Raw genomic sequence first — 26,703 nt, 5'->3', positions numbered from 1 at the left:
GAACACGAAGTGCGCAGTCCTCTTAGTAGCCCCCCTCTGGAGAACCCAGACTTGGTTCCCAGAGCTGATGCAACTGTCTGTAGTGGACCCATGGCCAGTTCCTCTGAGGAGTGACCTCCTGACTCAGGCGAACAGGACGATCTGGCACCCCCGTCCCGACTTGTGGGCCCTACATGTTTGGCCACTCAACGGGTACCCCAGGGCCTCCCAGAGGGTGTCCTAAACACGATTATGGAGGCTAGAGCTCCGTCTACTAGACGTCTCTACCACCTCAAATGGTCAGTGTTCTCCAGCTGGTGTTTAGCTCGGAACCTCGACCCACACACTTGTGAAGTACCCACGGTACTATCCTTCCTCCAGGAGATGCTGGACGCGGGACTCGTTCCCTTAGAGATAAGGGAACGAGTACTGCGTTGCCTTGCCATGCTATTTTTCTACATCAGGTGTTTTTCGCTTCAGTCGATTTGACCTGTCATATGGTGAGTTTTCTCTGTATTTATACTCTCCTGTCACGCCCAAGTTGGCGCGCTCGAGTCTGGCAGGGTGCCAATCGCTCTCATTGGTTCGCGTGCCTCTGCTTTCTCGCCATTGGTTTGTGCAGTTGCCTCAGCACAGCCTATCAGCGTGCTCGCGCGAGCTTCATGCTCTCGCCTGTGCTGCAGCAATGCGTTTTAAAATAAAGGCTTCAATATTCTCGAGAAAAGGAGTTTTCCCACAGCGTTTGCAACGCAGTACTCGTTCCCTTATCTCTAAGGGAACCGAGGTTACGTAAGTAACCAAGTACGACTTCCCGTATCAACTCCGCATATGAAGCCGCAGTCTAATCCTGTTAACATGAAATAAGCCTGCTCCCGAGCAGGTTTAAGATTACGGACCTGTTGCTATGACAGCAAGTCCAGGATGAGCGTCGAAGAACCAAACAATCCAAGATCATGCCAAATCGCCAACAATCAAATCCAGCTAAGTGAGTTAGCGACATACGAAGAACGGGCCCCAGGAGACCTTGATTAGCTGGATCAGGTGTGTTTGATTAGGGTTGGAGCAAAACAATGCAGAGCTGTGGCCCTCCAGGAATTGAGTTTGAGATCACTGAGGGATTAAATAACGTTTTCTAAAGAGACAATAAATCCAATAAAGATAAAATAAAGACAATAAAGAATGAATATATTTCTGTATAAAAGGTTATATATAATGGTGGGTACAATGGTTTTTTCACGTGAATTTTCTGTGAAAATCATTCCAAACACTATCATCGCAATTTCTTCCTGCATATCATCCACCATGCTTATTCTGAAGTCTCATGATATTTTGCGAGATTTCCTGTGTTCACAGTCGAGATTTTGTTCGAGCCTGCGGTTGAAAATCTGTAACGTGTGTGGTGTGCTGTCTTTGTCACATCATGGCACACCACACACTATAGGAGCAAAACGCTTAAATCTAGGATTATTTGTCCTCATGTTTGTGGTCTATCACATTTTGAAAATCTTATAAGATGTAAAAAATCTTTTGGTATGTACCCATCATAAGTAGGTCAAGTGCAAATGACGAACACCTGTGTCTTGTTGCAGTTATCGGCCTGGAGAGACCGGATATAAGCCGAAGAAGAAGAGAGAGAGGGGAGGATTCTGGTTTACACTCCGGAGCAGAAGGTGGCGGAAATGCACCAATAAGTAGTGATGGCCAAATGAAGCGTTTCGAAGCATTATTGCTTTCTGATACTGGTTCATTACTCGAAGCTTCATTCAGATAGAAATTGCAGCACCATCTCCTGGTGAAGTAAATGTAATGCAACAAAGCTGACAATCATAAAATGCAAGTAACGCCCCGTTTATTACTGTTTTTACCAAGGCAATCAAAGCTGAAACAGTGTTAGTGCTGTGAAACTCATTTATGTAGGTGAATTTTACAGATACTGATGAATTTCATGTGTTCACCTTGATAATAAAACATTAAGCATGATGCGTGTTTGTGTAATTATTTCTTTAGACAAGGACAGAAGATCAGACCAGCTTAAAAAAAAGTTGGAAACCATCACAGAAATTCTAATGGTTTATATTAAAATAGGAACCATTGACTTTTACCATTTAAACCACTACATCATTATTTTTTGTAGTGTGTTAGGGACATATTCCATTAGGATTTAATGCCCCCACCAATACAACCCAACACATATCAGTAGACCCACAGAGACCACTATAATTCCCATTACAACCAATAAAATTCCCATGAAAAACATTAAATCCAATAGAATTTCTGTAATGATTTCTATAGTTTTTTTTTACCTTCACTTTTAGAAGAAATACAGCCGCCAGGTTTCAAACCTGTCAACACTGGATTGGGCTGTCAAAGCAGTCAGGTGGTTTACTACAGGAGTGAACCAGTGTGTTTGCTTCAGAAGTCATTTTCATGTGACTGTGACGTAATGATACAAGCTCCGAAGCAGTGGTTCATTGCAAGGACCGTTCGAGTTTGAAGCAAGCTTCGGAGCGTCGGTGTCAGACGTAACATCACTAACTGTACTTCATACATGCACCATTTCTAAAACACCCTTCAGGCCACAAGGTATATCTGAAAGTTCTGTTTAATGTAGTTAGCCTAAAAAAATAGTCCTTTACTTTTCATTTCTGTCTCCTTTTGTTCTGCTGTTCTGTGTGAGGACCATTGCAATTGAACTTCCCACTCATTATTGGACACTTGAAAACCTTACCTGCTTAGTTTTTGTTTGGAAAAAAAAAACTTTAATATTTCCCTCCTCTCACTGTCTAAACTAACTTGAGCCATTAAATGAAACTAACACCTTCAGTATTTTACTGTCCACGTAAGCAGCTTTTGTTCTGAGCATGATCTATTCTTGTACATATGATTGCACTGTTGACAGAACAGCTTTGCTTTATATTTTTACTAAATGTCAAGGGTATTTATTTAGCTAGAGACAGTGGCGGACTGGCACCAAAAAGAGGCCCTGGCAATTTTAGCAGAGAGGCCACATTTGTCTTCTCAAGTCATCTGCAACCAACAAAGAAACATAACATTACACAAACAACACACTCTTCTTCACACGCTTCTTCTCTCTCTTTTTTTCTGCTCCACCCTTTTCTACTCGCCGTTTTCTCATTCCTCTATCCATTTTCTTTCACTCCGTGTTGTTGATATGCTCTCATCACCCATCATTCACTTGTCATTATCTATCATCTCATCAGGTCAATGATCGCGAGAAATTCCACTGACTAAAAACATTCAAAATACCTTATAAATAGAGAGATTACATACATTTAGGCTATTTGTCCTTCACAGGAAAAATAGAAATAAAAAGTCATTATTATTATTTAGTTCATAGGGCTATTATTTTTCTGAGATAGGCCGTGGTGTTTGTTTGTTTGCTTTTTTCCTTGTTTTTTTTGTGGCCGCCTGCAGCTCCGCTTAATTTATTATTATTTTATTCATTACATTTACATTTACATTTATGCATTTGGCAGACGCTTTTATCCAAAGCGACTTACATTGCATTCAAGGTACACATTTTTACATTTTGTCAGTTCATATAGCCTACTTAGTCTGTTGATTTGCGACGGCCTATTGTTGCAGACACTCCGCTTTATTTATTTATTTAGCCTTTTTATATGGTTGTGATGAGCGCCGAGCGAGCCGCTGGCTGTGCTGCCGGTTGCGGGCGGCCAATCCGCCAAAAGGCGGCCGCATCTCCGCTTTATTTATGTATTTAGCCTTTTTATATGGTTGTGCGCCACAAGTTGTGATGTGCGGCGAGCGAGCCGCTGGTGGTGCTGCCGCTTGCAGCCATTGCGCCAATAGGCGGCCGCTTCCTCGCTTTATTTAGCCTATTTATTTGTTTGTGATGCGGCCACAACAAGTGATGAGACCAGGCGGCCGCAGTGGCATTTGCCCACATTGCCCAATGGCCAGTCCGTCACTGGCTAGAGATTACTTTGGTGCTATTTAACAGTGAATTAAACACTTGTTCCCATATTTAAAAAATAAGTGATTATTATTATTATTATTACTATCATTGTTGGATTTTGATATTGCTGCAAGTTGGTTAGAAATGCAATTCACTGTGTGTGGGGACATTTTAATGTCTTGAGTATACTGTACTGTTACACCTGAGCATGGACGTACACATAAGGACAACACAAAATGTTAAGGACTCTTTCCCAAGAAGTTTGATTTTCATTGTCAAATGCATTTTTACATTTAACAATCAGGTTCAACTCCTACTGTGTATTAAATGTCTAATAAATTGTGATATTTGTAATAACAAATCTGCATGGGGTTTTACATCATATAAGTTTATATATATATATATATATATATATACACACACACACACACACACACTAAATACACATTTAATATTAAGCATACACTGCATATGGCAGAAACGTATCACTTCTGGGGTTTGAACATTCAGTCTTTTGTTGTAAACACACTACTTGAATACCCCTTCAGCACTTTCCATTAAATCTTACAGAAATGACCTCTGTGGACCACTTGCACTGACCTTCGTGACGCACTTCCGTTTGGAAATAGTACGTCGTCTCACTTATTTCAGATTATGTTTACTTTCAATACTGTGGTCAATGAGTTGAACAAACGCCACCTATAATGAGTGTCCGCAATAAGGTTTACAAATGTGGCAATTTTTATTGACAGGAGAAGGGATATTGATGTTTACTGTGTGCAGAATTTTCCAAACTTATCGAAACATGAAGTTTAATCCAACCCAAGCCGATCTGAGAAAGCAGCGGGTGTTAAAAATACGCCATTATTTCACCACAGGGTGTCAGTGTTTGTCTAAACTAGTGACAGCGACGCTGAAGTGTATGAGAACAGATGAATAACATCAGTACGAACGAACCACGAACATTTAAATATTTTAATCATTCTGTATCATTTTTCAATGTCAGTCTTATCACTATTTACATGTTTATGCCCAAAATGCTATAAGTTTCAAAGTAGTTGACTGTCATTCTCCTCTACGCCTGTGTACGTTGTTGATTAAATTAGCCTAACCTATTTAACATCGTTACAGGCACCTCGCGAGCATTAATTCAACTATATTTATAGGCACATTTCAGCAGGCTCAAGATAATTAATACAGAGATCATTATTCACTGTTTTAATCAATTGGCAGCCATTAAACATCGTGATAATCTGCATTCTCATGTATATATGTGCGCTGAACGAATTGATTATTGGATGGTCAGTGACAACATTCTAAAATATGTTTCAAAATCTACAATTTCTAAAGCTCCTTTAACAGATCATTGTTTAATAGATCTCGTTTTAGAACCCACAAATAAGCAATTTAGAAACAAAGGAAGTTCAATGCCTTCCTCTTACAAAATGAAGAATTGTGCAATAAAATTAAGAAATTAATGAGAGATATTGAGATAAATGATTCTTTTGATTGTAATATAAGTAAATGGGAATTTCTAAAATTTTAAATCCGAGAATTTTCCATTGGTTTCTCTAAGAAACTTAATAAAAGATAAAAGAGAATATGAAAGGAATTTAATTTGTGAAATAAGTCAGTGTTGTAACAAACCTGTTTTAAGTAACTATGAAAATGATAAGGTGATGGAGCTTCAAAGTAAATTAGATAATTTGTATCTTGAGACGGCGCAGGGTGCGTACATAAGATCGCGCGCCAAGTGGATTGAGGAAGGTGAAAAGAACTCTTCATATTTCAGTCATTTAGAAAAAAATAGACAGCAAAGGAACTCTATCAGTAGTTTAATGATCCAAGGAGGGGAATGCAAAGATTCAAAAATAATTGAAAAAGAAGTGTTTCAATTCTATTCTAAACTATATTCCTCTGATTTCTCCTCTTATGAGTCAGATGGGGTTTTTTTGTGTTGCTCAAATTCAGAACAATATTCCACGTATTGAGGACTCTTTCAAAGTTTTATGTGATTCGGATCTTAAAATTGAAGAATTAGATTCAGTTGTTGAGAAGATGCCTGTGGCAAAAAATACAAATAAATAGGCCTACAAATAATCATACCCAGGTCAGACTCTCCTGGACATTGTGCGAAATACAGGACCTACTCGCTGATTGAGGAGAGAATAAACAAGGTCGACCATCAGCTTGTCCAGGTAAGTGTGATGTTATCAGACAAATAAATCAACTTTATCCACTTTCACCACTTACACTGATTGTGTCATGTTGTAGTGCTCAGAGGTCCCGAATAGTAACTGGTGCGAGTTAGAGGGTTTGAAGAGGAGCATAACCCTCCTCAGGGGGCAGGATCTTCAGGTGTCAACCCTCATCACCGACAGGCATCACCAGGTAAATACAAAGATATACAATATAGATGTATAAATTCTCCCCTCTATTACTGAGTGGTTTCAATTCTTGCCAAAATGTCAAGGAGACCTGGGAATAAGTAAGTCTTACACTGACAAAGCATATCAGACCATATAAATAGTGCATTAACTACAGTCACCTGCAACAATTAGGTCACCACCCATCCCCCCGAGGTCATTGCTGACCACAGCCTGTTCATCCTGCCAGGCCTGAATGATGACAGGGATGGTATAATATACACTGATGCCAGAAGAATGTACTCATGCTGATGCACTGATGGCAAGATAGTGCAAGCTTCCTAACAGTTTGTGTATTACTTTTAAGGTTGCCAAGTGGGTGCGAGAGGAAATGTGTACTGAGGGGACAAGGCATTTCTTTGATGTCTGGCATGTCGGGAAAGGTATGTATCCCGATGTTGGAAGCTTTAAGGTAATTCTTGAAATTACATTTCCATCGATATAATACTTTCCATTTGTTGTTAAAAAGGTCTCAGCAAGGCTTTGGATACGGCGGCCAAGGAAAAGGACTGTGAGGACCTGAAGTTGTGGAGGCCTGCAATTATAAACCACCTCTACTGGACTGCAGCCTCCACTCCTGATGGCAACCCAGAGGTCATGGAGGCCAAGTGGAAGAGCATGGTGAACCACATTCAGGACATCCATGAGCATGACACTCCTGCCTTTCCCTGTTGTGCTCATCTACTTCTGGAGGGGGAGCAACAGAAAAAGGAGTGGCTAGAACCAGGTATACACCATGAAATATGTGTACTCTGGTTTTATGATAATGTGACCTGAGAGATTTTTTGCTGGAACCTGTGGTTGAATACAATTTAATCAGGGTAAAGCAAAATGGTTTGTTTGGGTTTTTTTTTTTTTTTTTTTTTTTTTTTTTACAGGCTCAACGGTTGCGGTGAAACTGGAGGCTGTTGTCACAAAGGCATCCTTGCTGAAGGATGTGAAGCAGCTGTCGCCACAGCACCAAACCTTTTCCCTTGAGGCATTTCACTCCCTCATGTTGCTCTTCGCTCCCAAACACACAGGGTTTTCTTTCCTTGGGATGTACAGTAGGTCAGTGTTGCGAAATGGATGAACTACATCTCATATTGGCATGTCATACAGACATCTGATATTTCTATCTCAAAATCTGCTCTCATTTTGTGATTTTCTATAGACTTCTGTTGGCAGCTCTGCACTACAACTGTAATGGCAGCCGCGAAGTTGCGCAAACAAGTGGTGGTGTTGCAAAGTATGCCGTGCAATACCCGAGGTTCCGGAAAGGTGAACACACAGTCCGGCCAATTAAACAGAAGGCCTCATATGGTCAGTAGTTTCAGTCAGTTTCCATCATATTTGGATATGTTTGCATGAGACCTTGGTAATCAGTGAATGTGATCTACATGTTTTTCATTTCCCCAGGATATGCATCAGCACTCATACGGTCTTTACAAGAAAGCTACACCAGATCGCCTGCGGCACTCAGAGAATCCAGTGCTTCCTTGATTAGCACCTGCCCTGCCCCCATCTCAAAATCCTTTAATCAAATTCCAAAACAGGAAGCAGTTAACTTTTATCTTACACAAAAATCACGTTTTAGCAAAAGTTGAATTTAGAATCTGTTATTAATAATCATAATCATTTCCTAATTTTGTGATTTTATATTTGTAATTGGCAGCTGTAACATAACCTCTTTGTTTTTTATAGTCATGACCCTACCGCAGTGAAGGTATGAGTGAGTGGGTATGTATCGTTCTCGGTACCCTTCATTATTTTTTGCATGCTGCATGTTTTTGTTTTGTTTGTGTTCTGTGTGCTTGTAGTGGTTGTTTGTTGGTTGCGCCTTCTCCTTTTGTTCTGTAATTTTGCTTGGTGGTGGGATCTGTCACTGCAATTCTGCATGCCGTTTGCCATGGTCTGTCATTGTGTGCTGTTGCATGTTAGTGTTGCTTTGTCTTTTATTTGCTTGTAATTGTACCTGGTGGTGGGAGCTTTTAGTTGTTATTTTGTCATGGGTCACTTTGCATGTCTGTGCATGTGTGAGTCCCAGAACGCAACCATCTAATAAATGTTTCAAATTTTGTCTAAGCTTTGACTCTTCGGATTTATTCTGTTTGATAGGACCTCCAAAATCATATAGCAAGATACTGTACTAAATGTATCACATTTTGTCTAACCTTTGAGTCTTTTCAGATTTAATCTGTTTCACAGGTATAATAACAATAACCAAATAATAATAAACAAATTTTATTGAAATTAAATTCATGTCTTCTGTCTACTGTTTTTTAGATTTATTTCAATGAGGGGGTTGGGGTTGTAAGCTCACAACAACACAAACATACCACTAAACTCTTAAAAGAAATACTGAAAACTGAAAGGGGTAATTAAGATAATCTTCATCCAAATGAGGCCTTTCAAATCCATTGTAGGCACCTTCTTGGAAGTGATGTCGGATGGCTGAAACCACGCAGGATGGTATTGGCTTACGAATATGCCTCCCCAGAATGCCATATGGCCAACGTACAGCCTGCCTGTATGCTGTATTGCCTAGGGATAGGGATGTAGCAAACTTGATGTTGGTTTTTATCTAAATGTAAATACTCATGCATTAAGTATGGTACTCTTCAATGTTGTATTTCTTTGAAAGCTATAGATGCCTTACATAACTACAGAAAAGTTGGTTGTATGTTTTATTTCATAAAAAAATTATGGATAAAATAACTCAATTGTAAACATACTCGTGTGTGCTGACTTCAAGGGGACCATGATCCTGCCTGAAATGAGAATAAGCTATTCGCAAAACAAACGGGTTCAGGCACGTCAGATCAGCCGGTCGCAGGTCGAGCTGTTCCACTAAACTCCAAAACGCGTTCACCTCACGGCAGCACATACTCTCCACTGCTGATTCAACTGGGTGGCATAGCCCACACAAACACAGTGATGGGGACATCGATCTCTCTTTTTCTTTTCTGACAATAAACATCGCTAATTAAATCGTGAGAAATTGATAAAGCGTGGATTGAGGAAGGGTATTACATGACGTTTGAGGCGTAGATAAGACTAGCGATTGGTGCCTGTGCAGTGTGTGCATCTCTACAGCTCTGATTTGGACTGACACCAAGTAAATTCGTTGTCCCTCCTTGCTATTCTACATGACGGCAAGATTTTGAAAAGACTGGCTTGTTCCCATATTATCCGGGTTAAGTTTGCACCAGGCTAGCCTAGACTAGCTCTAACGTAGCTCACCAGGACACCTGGCCAACCCTCCACTCATTCTCCTCACACCAAGCATTAATAACTCTTTGAGTGCCATGGCTCCTGGCAATTTCCTCCCCTCTCTCACGCCTGACCGGTTAAAAATTGTAGGGCTGTGGTCCATAAAGAATTTGATGGTTTCCCACATCCTCAGTCGTTCTCCAAATAGCCATAATACAGTAAGAGTCTAGCAGAGTATGGGTTGCGAGTGCCTCTTATGACGTCATCACCCAGTCACTGTAAAAACACACTACCTTTGAAGAAACCCCAATAAATGTTATTTTAACACATTTTAAGACAGAAATAATTAAATATATACATATAGCGCACTTTAATTTACACATTAATTGGCTGTGGTGGTTAACCTGCAATTTACACTTTAAACAATCCCCAGGGACAGATGGGCTCATTAATAAAAAAAATTTGGGGGGGGGGGGGGAGATTTGAGAAATCTATTATTCTGTGCCCTAAAAGAAGGTATTGAAAAAAAAGAATTGATTGAAAGTGTGAAGCAAGGTTTGATTACATTGATTCCAAAAGCTGGTAAAGATAAAAGAGTCTTAGACAATCTGAGGCCTATCACTTTGCTTAACATTGATTACAAAATTTTTGGGGCTATCGCTGCTAGGCTGAAAAAGGGTATTTCTATAATTAGTGAGACACAGTCAGGGTTTTTGGGAGGAAGGTCAGTTCATAATAAGAGATTGGTTTTACATTTACTTGATTATAGTGAAGTGGTTCAAGAGAGTGGGTTTCTTATTTATTTTTATTTTTTTTACAAAGCATTTGATGCTGTTGAGCATCCTTTTATTTTGAAAACCTTGCAGCATTTTGGTTTTGGAGTAAAATTTATAAACTTAATTGAAATGCTATATAATGGAATCAATAGCTCTGTGCAGGGCATGGAACCTGCTCAAGATTTCCAATTAAAAGGGGGATTCGTCAGGGATGGTAGCTCACCATTATTATTTATAATGGTTGCAGAGTTATTATCTATATTGATTAAAAATAATGGTATTGAAGGCCTAACAGTGTTGGATAGACAAATAATTATAAGTCAGTTTGCTGACGACACAACATTGTTTCTAAAAAATGAATATCAAATTCCAATAGCTTTACATTGTATTGACCAGTTTTCTAAAGCTTCGGGGCTACATTTAAACCTAAACAAATGTGTAATGTTAACATTGCAAGAGTTTCCTTTCCTTCCTCCATTGCAGTCATTATCTAATATACAAATTAAAAGGGAAGTTAAATATTTGGGAACTTTATCTTTAGAAATTATTATTTCTAAAGATAAAGATGTTATGGAGAATAAAAATGTGTTGAATAACATAGATAAATGTAAGTCCATACTAAATAGATGGCTGCAGAGGGATCTTACAATTTTTGGAAGAGTTCTTTTATCTAAAATGGATAGTTTGTCCAGACTCATCTATCCTGCTTTCTCCTTGCCCATATCGACACAAATGATTAAATTAATAAATAAGGTGAATTTTACATTTATTTGGAGGAATAAGTGTCAGTACATAAGAAAGGATGACATGATAAAAAAAATATGAAGACGGTGGTGTGAATGCAATCGATTTTGACATTATGAATGGTGTGTGAATGCAATCGATTTTGACATTATGAATGGTGTTTTGAAATTGAAATGGTTAAAATCCTTCATTCAAAATAGCCACTCGTTTTGGTTTATTGTCCCCAATGCTATCTTTAACAAACTGGGGTGAATAAACTTTTTATGTTGTGACTTTGAGTGTACCTCGTTGCCAATTAAACTTTCAGCCTTCCATCAGCAAGTGCTGCTCTATTGGAAACTATTGTTCAAACATAACTTCATGCCTCACAACACTCCAATTTGGAATAGTAGATATATAAAGTTTGGCAGAAAATCTGTATATCTTGAGGAATGGAAATCTAAAGGGATTTGGGCTATTGCCCATTTCTTGGATGATAATGGAAATGTGTTATTGTATAGAGAGTTTTGTGAGAAATTCCAATTACAGTGTACCGTAATTTTTTTTAATAGAATGATCAGAGCCATACCAATTCATTTAAGGTTAATGATCAAAGAAGACATCCAAAATCTCCCCACAATTGAGACAGCTCTTCTTAGAAGGTTATGATTTCTGTGATAAAAAATGCACAAACAGAATCATCAGAAGTTTTATTTTACAGGCTTATTACCCAAACCCAATTAGACGGGAATATGTGCTTAAAGATTTTAAACGAGATTTATCCTACTAATGAATTTTTAAGATTGAAATTTAATTTTGATGTGAATAATTGTGTTTTTTTGTGAAATAAATATTGAAAATTTAGAGCATGTCTTCTTTTATTGTGATATGGTGCAACACTTTTGGAATAAGGTGCAGAATTGGTTAGAGTCTAGGAGGGTTTAAATCCCACCCCTCATGGTGAAGTTGATTAGGTTTGGTGTCTGTCTGGCAAACAAATATTGCGAGTTTGTTATTAATTTCTTGTTATGTTTTGGAAAGTTTTTCATTCATAAATGCAGATGGTTTAAATCTAAAACAAACTTTAATCAGTGGATGAATGAGGTTAAATTCTTGTGCAAATCTTTAAAATTTGTAAAAAATCAGAAAGCCCTTAATTTGATTTCTCTTCTGGATACGTTTAAATTAATTTAAAAAGCCCCTTCTGATTGATTTACTCTTCATTTTATTTCTTTTTGTATTTCTTTTATTTAATTATTTGTTTGTTTTATTATGAGTTGTCTGTCCTTTGTACTAGCTAAGCTCAACCTAAGGATGAACAACTGCGGTGGTATGGAGATATTTGTTAATGTACCTTTTTGTTTGTGTTGTTGAACCATAATAAAAAAATTATAATAATAATTTTTAAAAAAGGTGCGCTGAACGCTCTAACCAGAAACTCCCGATATGTACTAACTAGAACGCGGTGCAACTAGTCCATTTAAGCAGGAAATAATGTGAGAAGTGATTTCTTTCCACTAAAATATCCCACGTTTTTTTTTCTTCAACATAACTCACTGTAATTTACACTAACACTTTTGACAAAGAGAAAACCAGCATTCGGAATGAAATAAACACTTTTCATTTGTGGACTGTATAAAAATCTAATAAATACACAACCATTCAAAAGTTTGGGTTTGGAACGATTTTTTATGTTTTTAAGATTCGTATTCTCACCAAGGCTGCATTTCTTTGATAAAAAATACAGTAAATATATATATTTTTTGGGGAATATTAATACAGTTTAAAATATCTGTTTTCTAATTCAATCATACATTTTAAAATGTAATTTATTCCTGTGATCAAAGCTGAATTTTCAGCATCATTACTCCAGTCTTCAGTGTCACATGATCCTGACAGTTGGAAACAGTTGTGCTGCTTAATAATGTTGTGGAAACTGATCAATTTTTTTCAGGATTTTTTAGAAATCTTTTGTAACGTTATAAATATCTTTACTGTCACTTTTGATCACTTTAACACATCCTTGACTCCAAACTTTGAACAGTAATGTAGTGCGTACAGTATTAACATATTTAAAGGGGTGGTTGATTATGATTTCACTTTTCTAACTTTACTTAGTGTGTAATGTTGCTGTTTGAGCATAAACAACATCTGCAAAGTCACAGTGCCCAAAGTTCAAAGCAATGGGAGATATTTTCTTTTAAAGAAATTGCTTTTTAAAGGGATACCCCACCGTTTTTTCATATTAAACTATGTTATTCCCTAAGACGAGTTGATACATACCTCTCTCGTCTCAGTACATGCACTCAATCGCTCTGGCGCGCGGTGACACTCTGATAGCACTTAGCTTAGCCCAGTATATTCAATGGTATCTAACAGCAATGAATTTAGAAGTGACCAAACACATCAACGTTTTCCCTATTTGAAAACAGTTACACGAGTAGTTACACGACCAAGTATGGTGACACAAAAAAAAAACGTGGCGCTTTTCTAAGCGGGTTAAAAAGGATAACTATAATGTATGGCGGAATAGCACTTTTGGGAGTACTTCGACTCGGCGCAGTAAAAAGTCACGCCTGATCCTCTTGGAAGATCAAGAGGATCCTCTTTTATTTTGTGTCACCATACTTGGTCGTGTAACTACTCGTGTAACTGTTTTTAAATAGGGAAAACGTTGATGTGTTTGGTCACTTCTAAATTCATTGCTGTTAGATACCATTGAATATACTGGGCTAAGCTAAGTGCTATCCGCTAAGTGCTATAAGAGTGTCACCGCGCGCCAGAGCGATTAAGTGCACGCACTGAGATGAGAGAGGTAGTCTTAGTTAAGGGAATAACATAGTTTAATATGAAAAAACAGTGGAGTATCCCTTTAAGGACTACAACAAACGGCTGGTAGGGACTACACAAGCTTCCTCCCGTGTTAGTGACATCACCAACCCTAAAGTTTACATAAACCCCGCCCATAACTAGCCTGGCTTACGTCAGACCTCTTTCTCATTGAGACATGGTCTGGGAACCACATGTTCATTTTCTCGTATTTGAGGCGTGGTTTACGAATGCCCAGAGCCGTTTATTGGGCGCTATGAATGTCTATCAAATGCGCCTGTACATAGCTCATAGCCAATCGTTTCAATTATACCAGATGACTTATGCAGAGCGACAGAAATTCGACGAGGAAGACGATGGCTGAAGAAGATTAAACTACTTAGAACACTATCTAAGGCTGCATCGAAAGGTAACTTCGCGTCTGATGCCATGTTGGATCCATAGATATAAACAAACTGCTTCGGTGTGTCGCATAGACGTCGTCATCGTCTTGCTGCTCCCTCCCCGTTCTGTGATTGGTCCCCTCGCTGAGGCGAAAATCTGGTCCATGGTATCCAGGCTGCCTAGCAGCGTGAATAAAATCGCGTTGCGCTCAAGGCAGCATGGGGAAACCCAGGCTAGCCCAGAACACGATTTTTAGATTATAAAGACAGAATTTGCTAATCAATGACTAGAAGATAACTACACATAAGCTACATAAATTCATCAACAAACCATTCAGAAATGTTGTCTACATGTTGTCACTTCTTCTCGAGTCTCTCCATCTTTGTCTGACGGTCTAAACATAAAAGGCTTCTTTTTTTTCTTTTTTCTTTTTGAAAATGCCCAGAGAGCAGCAGCTCATTTGCATTTAAAGGGACAGACACAAAACAGTGCGTATTTGCTCACCCTCAAAGAGTGACAACTTTAAAATGCTATATAAAAATATCTATTTTTTTTTTTAGCTAAATCTTCACATACACACTCTGGGGTCATCAGAGATTTATTTTACATCTTGTGAAAAGGGCATTATGCCAGCCCTTTAAGGTACAAAGATGTCAAACACACACAAGAACACTCAAATTGTTGTGTTTACATGCACAGGTTTTCATGAGCCTCTTTAGTGGTCCTTTCGTGTAGAGAAGCCCAACCAGGATCCCAGCCAGGTGTCCAACAAATGACGTCCTGCAAGAGTGAAAGTGTGTTAATATAAGCTGTGAATCAGATCCTAGGCCAATAAATCAAAACGTAGTTTTGAAAAAAACGATGTCATATGGTCTGTAGTGTAATTACGGTGACCACCTGGTTATTGCTCTGTTGCAGGATGTAGATGTGATTTTGCGGGACAATGTGGGACATAAGTGAAGGTGATGATACACAGGGCAACTTTTTGAGCAATGTTGCAGGGCAATGTTGCCGTCAATGGGCAACCAGATGAGACACAAGGCCCACGATTGAAAAAAAATTATCCAGATAGAAATGTATTGCCCATTTTCAATGGGAAAGTGCCCAAGCAACAATCGCTTGGCAAGATTGCCCAGCAACATTGCTCAAAAAGTTGCCCTGTGTATCATCACCTTGAGAGAGATAAATGTACTACTATTATACAACGTAAATGTTGATTTACATTCTTTGGAAAGCCTATTTGCCATTATGTTGGATAATAACATGTTTTAAAATGGCAATAAGCTTTGTTAATTGTGACAGGCTCTGTGAGACTGAATGTTCCCTTAATTTGCCCAGTTTTGAGTGATACAAGATAATTTACTCTATGCCATCTCATCTGTTCAGTCTGCTAAATATTATGAACTGAATAACAGGCTAGTAGGTAAAAATCACATTTTATACTAATATACATTTCTTTTAGTAGCGACTAGTTTATTTTCCTTTATTAGACTATGCAAACAATAAATGCATTTTACTGGATTCAGTGCATATTGAACTTGTATTTCTTGATTTTAATAAAAACATGGAACTGTCATTTCACAGTAAAAAAAAAAAAAAAAAGTGGAAAAATACCTCTCTATGAATGTGCTGGTTGGTTCATTTCCTGCTCTAGCTAGAAAATTATGGCTGGGCAAATGGATTTTTAAACAGCAAAAAAAAAAAAAAAGTATTATTAAAAAAAATAATACAGACATAAATGAAATGTGGGGCACTGCTTATGTCTTGCATGACGAGGGAAAAAAGGTCCCTATATCGGGATTGGCCTAAATCTAATAGTATTACTGTTTTTCTCTAGTGTCTTTGAAATTAGTGTCATGCTTACCCCGGATTCATGCCATGGATGAGGACCAACTGCACCCAGTAAGAGTAGCGATTGGCTATGGGCAGCCCCATGATGTACGTGGCTCCGTCTGGATGATAATGATTATTCACCACCGCTATCCCAAACAGAACACCTGAAACCACAAACAGCTGCAATGCTTATTTCTTACTAGAGAAATATAAACATTTCATCTATAAATTAATTGATTTCTTTTGTTCCACTCCATTTTTATTCTTTACACCAATGCACAGGATTAATGTGAATAGATAATAAGAATAGTAAAAGATACACTACCTTTCAAAAGTTTTTTTTTTTTTTAAAGAAATGAATACTTTTATTCCACAAAGAAGATACATTAAATTGATCAAAGTGACAGTAAAGACACTTGCAATGTTACAAAAGATTTTTATTTCAAATAAATGCTGTTCTTTTGAACTTTCTATTAATCAAAGATTAATTCTTAATCATGATTTATGAAATATATGAAGCAGCACAACTGTTTTCAGCATTGATAATAATGAAAAATGTTTCTTGAACAGCAAATCAGCATATTAGAATAATTTCTGAAGGATCATGTGACACTGAAGACTGGAGTAATGATGCTGAAAAATACAGCTTTGATCACAGGAATAAATTACATTTAAAAATATATTAAAATGGAAAACAGTACTTTTAAATTGTCATATTGTTATCATGATCCAACACAACACACACCTGAGAACCCCAACACACAATGCAGACTATACGACGAGTCTTCCGTCATCCGTGTCAGTCCTGTCTCCAGGAGCAGGTAGATCAATCCGGTGAGCAGAGAGAAGACAGACAGCAGGTACGCAAACCAGGCGCCTCCCAGTTTCCTCTCAAGCTTGATGCCCTGCCAAATGAAGAAGAGCATGTTCATGTATAGATGCATGTAGTCAGCATGGTGAAACGGGGACAGCAACAGACGAGCCCAGTCTCCATTCCAGTACGCCTCCCGAACGCTCAAACACGTCTGAAAAACATACAAACAGACCAGATTTACAAAACATCTTATCAGCACTAACATATTAAGAAATGTGTCTACAACTTTTACCAACCTTTTAAATAAAATAATGCAAAAGTTGAATGGTTATCGGCAAATTTTCTACATTCAGTTGCTATCGGCAGATGTGGCAAAAACCCATTTTGGATGTGCTCTGTGTTGAAGTTTGTTATAATAACATCTACCTGTAGGAGGGGTTTGGCAGGAAACAGGAACAAGTAGACATTGAGGCCCAGTGTTGCAAGAGTGACGGGTAGGATGTTGTCTTTTCCCAGCTGGAAAACCTGAGAGGCCAGCAGGAGCAGGCCGAGATTGGATCCCCTTTGTCTGTTGCGCATCTAAAACACACAACCACATTCTCATACACATAGTGTTTTATCTATGTAAAAGTTTTAGTTTACATTTCTTGAAAGACTGCTTCTTTTACATTAATGTGTTCAAATAACAGTGCAATTCCTACCATCTGTCTGTAAAGCATGTAAAGCATGTCAAATCATGAAGCATGACTTAAGTCTGTCTGTTGAAATTGGTATTGGGGGAGGGGCATTCCATTCTAGAGAGCATCTGATTGGACAAAAACTGTCTGGTGCAGGATGAGTCATCAACGTTTCATGTCTATTTCGATGTGAATTTGCCACACAGATTTGACAGATAGACATTTTTAGAGTCATTAAATGAAGTTGTGTATTTTATCTAAATCTAAAATAGTTGGAAATACGGACCTTATTTCTAATAAGTAGAAAACACTAATGGCAATTTCTTATAGGGGACGTCCCATACAGTATGCACACCTCATATCAAAACATTTTACTGCAGCATTTTGGAGTTATGTCACATTATTCGACTTCAGAGGCCTATAAAGACCTCATTTCTAATAAGTAGAAAAAAACTAATGTTCAGTTTTTATAGGGGACGTCCCATACAGTATGCACACCTCATATCAAAACATTTCACTGCAGCATTTTGAAGATATGTCACATTTTACTACTTCAAAGGCCTATAAAGACCTAATTTCTTATAAGTAGAAAAAACTAATGGTCAGTTCTTAGGGGACGTCCCATACTGTATGTACGCCTCATATCAAAACATTTTACTGCAGCGTTTTGGAGAAATGTCACATTATTCCTATTTATACACCTATACAGACCTTATTTCTAATAAGTAGAAAAAACTAATGGTCAGTTCTTATAGGGGACGTCCCATAGAGTATACACGCCTCATATCAAACCATTTTACTGCAGCGTTTTGGAGATATGTTACATTATTCCAATTTATACACCTATACAGACCTCATTTCTAATAAGTAGAAAAAAACTAATGGCCATTTTTTGTAGGGGACGTCCCATACAGTAGCTATATGTATCCTATTTAAATGTTCAATTTACTGTTTATAAACCTTTTAACCAATCACATTGAATTTTGAATTAAAAATTTCGTAGCAGGTGAACAAGAGCTCAGAAAGTATTGCTTGCCCGTTCCGCCATCTTGCCGAATCCTCCTCATCGATTATGGTCTAGTAGTCTAACATCATTACGGCCTACTTACGCTGGATAGTTTCTCTGGCAACTGAAGATGCCCGCGACTCAGGCTGAGGAACTGCAGTGAGCCGAGGGTTTGACGCTTGCTGGACAGTCTGGTTTGTGTTGTTCTTTACTCGTTCCAATGCTGCGGCAGCTTCCCGCAAAAGCTGACTTCAGATTTCGCCATGACTCTTCTCGATTACAATATGATCATATTTCAATCGTATCGTGTCTGTTGCACGGTTATTTGAATAAGCCCCACTTACTCATTAACATAGAATTTGCATACAGGTTGTCTTTGAAAATGAAAACGAAAACTAAAACTGTGAAATAAAAGAGGAAATAAAATGACAATTAAACTTTACATTTGAATATGAAATGTGTCACTATTATTGTGTGAGCGTTAATAAAAAGCTCTGTAAAAACTGTATATGCAGTTTCTTCTGTTAACAAAAACATAAATAAAAAAGTGTTTAATATAAGTGACTTTGTCTTTGTTTTATTGTTTTTGTTGTTTTTAATCAAGTGTGAACCACAAACTGAGCCTTCGTTTAAAGGGCAATTCCAAATATATTTTATTTATTTGTTATTGGGCATTTTATAATACAGTATAAAAAAAAAAAAACACAAGTAATATGTTAGCCTGACTACGTCAGACTTCGTACTTACGCTCAATTTCAGTTCGCTTCTGTACTCAGCCTGAGATAGCGACCGTTTTCCCCGTTTCTGCTTATTTCATTTCAAATTGGAAAACAAAGTATCAAAATTCTAAAATCCATTATTTAGAGTAGATTATGTGTCTGGCAGAATAGAAAAATATAAGTAGGCCTAAATATTAATCAAAGGCAATAAAATGATAAATTAAAAAACTATTAGTTTTTTCGTTTTCTGTTTTTTTAATTGAAAACGGATTTTGGAATGGACGGATACCCTGATTGAAATGGTTAATCTGGTTTTAGTTTTCATTTTTATCATTTAATTGATTTATTTAATTTTGGCAGAAAATGCCTTCCATAAATATCACGCATGTGATCTTATCTAGCCTACTACATACATACAAATCACTATTATTTTGAAGAATAAATAAAGTATTCTAGGCTACATAGACAGAATTACTGTGCATTTATGACTTACCATTACATCTGAATGTACAGCTGCTGTTTTGAATGCTCGAAGTTACGTTGTAAATTGGATGTTGTGTCAAGCGATTCCGAGTCCTAATATTAGCAATCAACAGTAGGACCATAGACTGTAATAAAAAGAGTAGGACACGTCAGATTTTACTTTCATTTCACCATGAGTTCGAAACCGCATACTTCAAAGCAGTAGACGAGCGAAAAAGTAGGCTTGTTTGAGATGCGCCTATAGCCTCGCCTGAAATGTATGCGAGAGGCGGCTGCAGTGAGGGGAGTGAAAAAAGCGCAGGCAAGACGGACAGTTCTCTCTTCTCGCAGTGGATCAGACACCTGTGAGATCAAAGATGGATATCGCGGGATTCACGCTCGTGCACATGTGTTGCTAATAAACTGGATGTAGCCTAATTTAAGTTCTGTTGCTTTTATATTAAAATAAATATAATGAACAAGACCATGCGCGTAATTTGCACGGGGGTTACGGGGGTCATGACCCCCTCAAAAATCAGATCCAGCAAATATAACCCCCCCAATATCATCACATCATTCAGATTAAAATAAATATGAAATATTCCGAATGAATACTTTTGTTCGTTTTCTTTATTAATTTAATTTGCCAGCAAGACAGTATCATATTTAAAATAATCTGTAATGCACCCCCCGCCCACCGCACCGACTACTTGATATTACCCAACCCGCTTTCTCTACCAAGTTTGTTCACTTGGTAGAGTGCCCATCTTTATTAATTCCTTTATTTATTGACCATACACTCAAAACAAAACAAAGACACGTTTAAATGTAAGCCTTACTTAACCTTTTCACATGTAAGTTTAAAAGTTTTTCAAGGCGACCATTATTGATCGTAGTATCACTTTATGGTTCCCATGGAGACGCGTCATTCACTGCTTGTCACACCGCAGCCACAATAGTGCTGAATGACTGATGATCTGCTTTTATTTCCTTTTTTATTCAAAATTTCACAAATTTGTTAGCTATAGCAGGATATATCTGATATTCCGATTGTCAAATATGTGCAAGTGGATGTGTTTTGTTGTTCAAACACCTTTACAACGATCGCGTTAGTTGAGCTGTATGCGCAACGTATTTTAGGTATCTTATTAAAAGATAAATAGATTTTGTTAGTGGATGGTGAGTTTTGGTGATGCCCACCAATATGTGAAATCTGTTCAGAATAAAGGTGCAAGCTGCACTCCAGTGTGCCACCCTGTATTGTGTAATGTATTGAGAGTTGATTGTGCATAATACATTTGCTGCATGTAGGTGCCAATACAGCGATGCAATTGATTAATCTTTAAGTTCTTTTTAAAAATTTTTTATAAGATATTGAACACACAAAAAATAAATTAAGTGGAAGCTGCCACTGCTGGCTAGTGCTTAAACACTTAATTTAACTACTGTGTCATTATGGCATAAATAGTCAAGTGAACAGCTGCATTTACGTTAAGTAGCCTAAATCAGTAAAAGTATCACAATGTATTTCTAATACAGGAACGGCAAATTAGCGTGTTACCTTTTACACAAGAAAATTATTCAATAAATAAATAAATTAATAAATATGCCACGAGTATAACCCCCCCAATGATAGACCCAAAGTTACGCCCTTGAACAAGACACCCAAAGTACTTATTTAATTCCATTCCAAATACATGTTTATCAATCATTTTTTTCTTTAATACAGACATACGTGTTTTTTTTTTTTTTTATAAAAATTGCATTGCATAACCCATACACGCTTGCATGTAATAATATGAAACTCAGTACACATATAGATCTCATCGGGCCGAACAACTTTCGTGCTCTAAGTTTTACAAAAGCCCAACAGGAAGTCGGTTATTATACGTTGTTTGGAAAACGCATACAATGGAATGTGAAATACTCCTCCTAGGGAATTCATCCGATCACCACCAAACTCGGTGTGAATGAAGTCAAGACATTGAGGATGAATTCTTGCGAACAGATTTTTGATATCTCGAACGGTTTGGCCGTGACGAGGAAACGAATTTATGGCGAATAATGGGACACAGGAAGTGTGTTATAACTTCTGCATACATTAACTGATATTGATGAAACTTCAGCAGTGTGTTCGTTGTAAGAGGCCGATCACATGGATGTGACTATTGTGAGTCAAAGTTATAGCGCCACCAACTGGCAGCAGGAAGTTTGCCACTTTCAAAATGCTTTGAAATCACCCTCTTATTTTTACCCGATTTGCTTCAAACTTTATGTGTATAATGTAGACACACGGCAGATGTAGACCTGTGAAAGGATTATTGATATCTTAGATACTGTTGCCATGGCAACGCATCAAACTTTAATATTCTTTTTTGATGCTTTTGAGACTCTTAGCATGCTTGAAATTGGATGAAACTCGACAGACACATCACATTTATTAGCCAGTAGACATGTGCAAAGTTTCAGAAACGGGCGTGGTGGAATGGCTTAGTAGTGCCACCTTTAGTCAAAAATGGGGGCTTAGTTTTTCCTAGAATCACAAAACTTGGTACGTATATTGTTCTCATCAAGCGAGACAACTTTCAATTGTCTGGGGATTTGTCTATTCCATTTAATCTTTGTTTTTCAAGGTTTCAGGGGCTTTTGGGGCCCTTAACATGCTCAAAAACTCTTGAAACTTTGCACACAGGTCAGAACCTGCGGCCATCAGGGCCGGGCTGAAGCTGGTACCCGGGCGTGGCAGGGGGGCTCAACAGCGCCCCCCTTGAACACGTTCTGAAAACTTGGTCCATATCTCAAACAAGCTTGCATGAATTAATATGAAACTCGGTACACATATAGATCTCATCGGGCCGAACAACTTCCGCACTTTAAGTTATTAGCTCCGCCCAACAGGAAGTCGGCTATTATGGGTTGTTTGAAAAACGCATGCTGTGGAATTTGATGTACTTCTCCTAGAGAATTCATCCACTTGACTCCAAACTCGGTCAGCATGAAGTCAAGACATTGAGGATGCTAAACTGCGGACGGATTTTTGATATCTCGAACGGTTTGGCCGTGGCGAGGAAACGAATTTATGGCGAGAAAAGATAAAAACGAAGTGTTATAACTTCTGCATACATTAACTGATCTTGATGAAACTTCAGCAGTGTGTTCGTGGTAAGAGGCCGATCACATGTATGTAACTATTGTGAGTCAATGTTATAGCGCCACCAACTGGCAGCAGGATGTGTGTCACTTTCTAAATGCTTTTGACAAAAGTGAGGGGGTTCATTTTATGTACAGTCACAAAAATCAGTACACATATTGGTCTCATCGAGCTGGACAATTTTCTAATTTACAGTAATTAGCTCTGAGTAACAGGAAGTCAGATATTTTGGTTTGAATGTGGATTTCTTTGCAAAATCAGCCTCTGTTTTTTTTTTTACCCACTACTCTTAAGTGGTTTATTTTATTCCCACCAAACTTTTTCAACATGATGAAAAAGATTAAAGATGCTAAATTGTAAACAGATATTAAATATCTCAAACGGTTTTGCTATGGCGAGGGATTAAAGTAATGTCAAAAAAGGAAACACTAAAAACCTCCTATCTTCTAAAAATGTAATTATACACCATTTATTTCTATATAAAATTATACAAATATCAGAACTAAACCCATTTTATTCTTTTTTTTTTCAATTTAATAATTGTTTAAGTTTAAAAACATCCAGAATGTTTTTTTTAGTCCAAAAAATAAATAAATGATGTCATAGTGCTATACTGCCCTCTTGTGTTCAAAGTCAGGTTGGCCTATTGTATCTATATATATCTATATTTTTATTTATTTATTTATTTTTTGTTACACACACACACATATATATATATATATCTTGTTTTGTTATATATATATATATATATATAGTGTATTATATATATATATATATATATATATATATATATATAGTGCCTTTAGTGTAACTAAAGGCACCAGGGTGGCGGTGCCACCGGCTTGGGCCCGCAATCGCTGCTCGCAGCTATATATATTTTTTTTCTTCATTATTTTTTTTTTTGCCTTTTTGCCACTTTTGGGGCCCTTAACATGCTCAAAAACTCTTGAAATTTTGCACACATGTCAGAACCTGCGGCCATCAGGGCCGGACTGAAGCTGGTACCCGATCGGCAGAAGTGATCGGCAGAAGCGACGTGAAGCTCAGTCTCTGGATCGGCAGAAGCGACGTGAAGCTCAGTCTCTGGATCGGCAGAAGTGACGTGAAGCTCAGTCTCTGGATCGGCAGAAGTGACGTGAAGCTCAGTCTCTGGATCAGGATCAGTGCGCTCTGAGCTTGACGCGACCAGCGTCAGCGAGGGCTTTGAGCTGGGTAGGATCAGTGGCGAAGAGGACTCTGAGCTGGTTAGAACCAGCGATGAAGAGGGCTTTGAACTGGACAGGACCAGCGGTGAAGAGGGCTCTGTGCTGGACGGGACCAGCGGTGAAGAGGGCTCTGTGCTGGACGGGACCAGCGGTGAAGAGGGCTCTGGCTTGATGGGCATGTCGCTTGCCCGTCTCAGGAGCGGCGGGCACGACGCATACTGCCTTGGCTTCGGCAGATCTGGCGTAAAGTGTGGGCTCGGCTGGACTGGCGTGAAGTGCAGGCTCGGCTGAACTGGCGTGAAGTGCGGGCTCAACCTCGCCCACTATGAAGGGAGACCCACAAAATAGCAAAACAAAATCTATATATTGAACCAGAGTCCATCTGGGGTCAGTCTCAGGCAAATAAAAACTCACGTCCTGATCCAGTCCCATCCAAAAGCAATCCTTGAGTTCCCCGTCGTCCAGTGGGGCCAGGTGGCAACAAGCCACAAACTCACCCACATAGTCCTCTATGGGGCGACCATCCTGGAAGATGGAGCAGAGTCTAGTTACTGGGTCCATGTTGTTATTGCATCGCTGCTGGATCTTAGTGAGGCGAAGTCTTCTGTTACGAACTGCTCCAAGACACGAAGGTTAGATCCAAATGCAGCTTTATTGGCTGGGGCAATCCAGAGGCGTAATCCAATGTACAGGCTAGGGTCATACACAGGCAGGCAGTCAAAACAAATAAACAGGCAGGGACCAGAGGCAAGAGAGTAATCCAGGGAACAGGGCAAGATATCAAAAACCAAGAAACAAGAAAACCAGGGAAACGCTCAGAAATGCAGTGAAACACTTAACAAGACTTCGCTGTGAGTGAATGAATGAACAAGGTATATATATAGACTGAGACTAACAGGATGATAAGACAGGGTGAATGCAATCAGTGAATGAGGTACAGGTGAATGTGATAAGTGATAATGAGTCCAGGCAGTGAGTTCTGGGAAATGTAGTTTGAGAGTGATAATAGTCTTATGTGGAGTGCCCTCTGGTGGCTTTCAAGGGCAACTCCAGCTGGTGATCATTACAGATGTGAAGTCATGTAGTATAATTTGTAAAGTGTAGTGTGCGTTTTGTAATATAAATAACTTTGCAATATATATGTGTTTGTGTGTGTAATGTAATATAATGTGTAAACTGTGTGTTGTAATATAAATAACTTTGTAATACATATATTAACTTAAAAAAACACAGCAAAACAATGCACTATCTCAGATTCATAAGGCTTAATGGTGTTATCAGAAGGGGCTCTCTAACAAATAATGCATAGAGGTTAAATTATAAAAAGATGCTTTAGAAATATGCTACAGTATAAGTGTACATGAAAATACTGTTTGGAGAAATGTGTAATTATCCTTACACAATTTCTGTTGTGATTGTGAAAATGGTCATGCCTTTCAGGGCTTGATTAGTTATAGTTAACTTAAAGGGATAGTTCACTTTGAAATTAATTTTTGGTATGTTTTAGCTTACCTCAAAGGCATCCAAGATGTAGGTGTCTTTTTTTCCGGTGTAGTTTCAATTTTGATATTTTTAGGTCAAACCGTTCTTGTCTGTCAGTCATATAATGCAGGTCTATGGTCACTGTCTCAAAACAGCATGCACAAAGTCCAAATTAAACAATTCCCCATCGTCCAAATTAAACAATTCCCCATCGTAAGTACACATTGATGGCTTAAGACACGAAACGAGCGGTTTGTGTGAGAAAACGAACAGTATTTATATAGTTTTTGTCCTCTTGTAAACACACACACCCAAATGATCAGAGGACGCGGGTGCTTCGGTCTGCGCAAGCGCCGGAAAGCGACGGAAAAGGTCAGAGGGCGCGGGCGCTTCGATCTGCGCAAGCGCCGGAAATGATCTCTCGCGCGTGTACGTCACTCATTGTTTACACAGAACAGAGATTGTAGGTAAGACGGCTAATCGAAATGGTTCTAATTTGCGCTTATCCAGGATGTTTAAACCGACGTAAAAGAAAATAATTTCGTATGCTCGCGCGAACTCATCCGGGAGTGGTGAGTTTTCACGAATTCCCAATTTATAATCCTTCCCTCTTGAAGTTCTGGTTGATCGCTCTTCGGCTGGATATCAACACACCCATAAACGTACTAAAGTTGAGGAGGGTCTGCAGCGATCATTTTTCCCCTGATGATTTTATAAACCAAGGAGAGGATCGCATAGTACTGACATCATCAGCTGTGCCTATGGTGTTTTCTCATCCAACGGAGGTATGTGAACAACGTCTTTGTATTTGTAAAGCTGGCATTACATGAAATGAGCAATACAATGTATTTCTGCACCATATATTTGGTAAGAATGGTTTTACATGAGAGAGTTATAAGATATGTAAGAAGAGAAGATATGTGTAGCCTATACTAAGCAGCTGCTAGTCAAACCAATGTGAAACTATGTGTACTACTCATAAGGGTGCAGTCAATGATACTACTACTAGCCTAATAATAATAATAATAGTAATAGACAGTGTGGATTCATGTTCGTGTAGCTCTACTTAGTGTTGACTTTGTAATGACAAGCAATATTTTTTTAGGAA

The 26,703-nt window shown here is 38.3% G+C and overlaps 2 protein-coding genes across 3 annotated transcripts in view; one reads left to right on the top strand and one right to left on the bottom strand.

Annotated features, from left to right (window-relative positions):
- The window catches only part of LOC311297301 (uncharacterized protein), a 42,829-nt gene extending 40,871 nt beyond the window's left edge, over positions 1 to 1,958 (top strand). For both annotated transcript variants that reach the window (XM_084419539.1, XM_084419540.1), the window contains exon 12: positions 1,569 to 1,958. In XM_084419539.1, the coding sequence (XP_084275665.1) occupies positions 1,569 to 1,674 (106 nt within the window). In that variant the 3' untranslated portion in view covers positions 1,675 to 1,958. The remainder of the gene's footprint in view (positions 1 to 1,568) is intronic.
- A 12,875-nt stretch (positions 1,959 to 14,833) lies between these two features.
- LOC311297670 (rhomboid-related protein 4-like) lies at positions 14,834 to 20,106 on the bottom strand. Its single transcript, XM_084420056.1, has 5 exons — positions 19,789 to 20,106; positions 17,320 to 17,472; positions 16,825 to 17,104; positions 16,111 to 16,243; positions 14,834 to 15,026 (listed from the first exon to the last, which is right to left on the bottom strand). Exons 1-5 carry the CDS (start codon positions 19,789 to 19,791, stop codon positions 14,900 to 14,902), a joined length of 696 nt encoding a protein of 231 aa, XP_084276182.1. The 5' UTR covers positions 19,792 to 20,106; the 3' UTR covers positions 14,834 to 14,899.
- Positions 20,107 to 26,703: the final 6,597 nt, after the last annotated feature.

This window comes from Rutilus rutilus (genome assembly GCF_951802725.1).
Source record: "Rutilus rutilus genome assembly, chromosome: 9".
NCBI lineage: Eukaryota > Metazoa > Chordata > Actinopteri > Cypriniformes > Leuciscidae > Rutilus > Rutilus rutilus.
The sequence above is the reverse complement of the archived record's forward strand: the minus strand, read 5'-3'. Positions and strand labels throughout refer to the sequence as shown.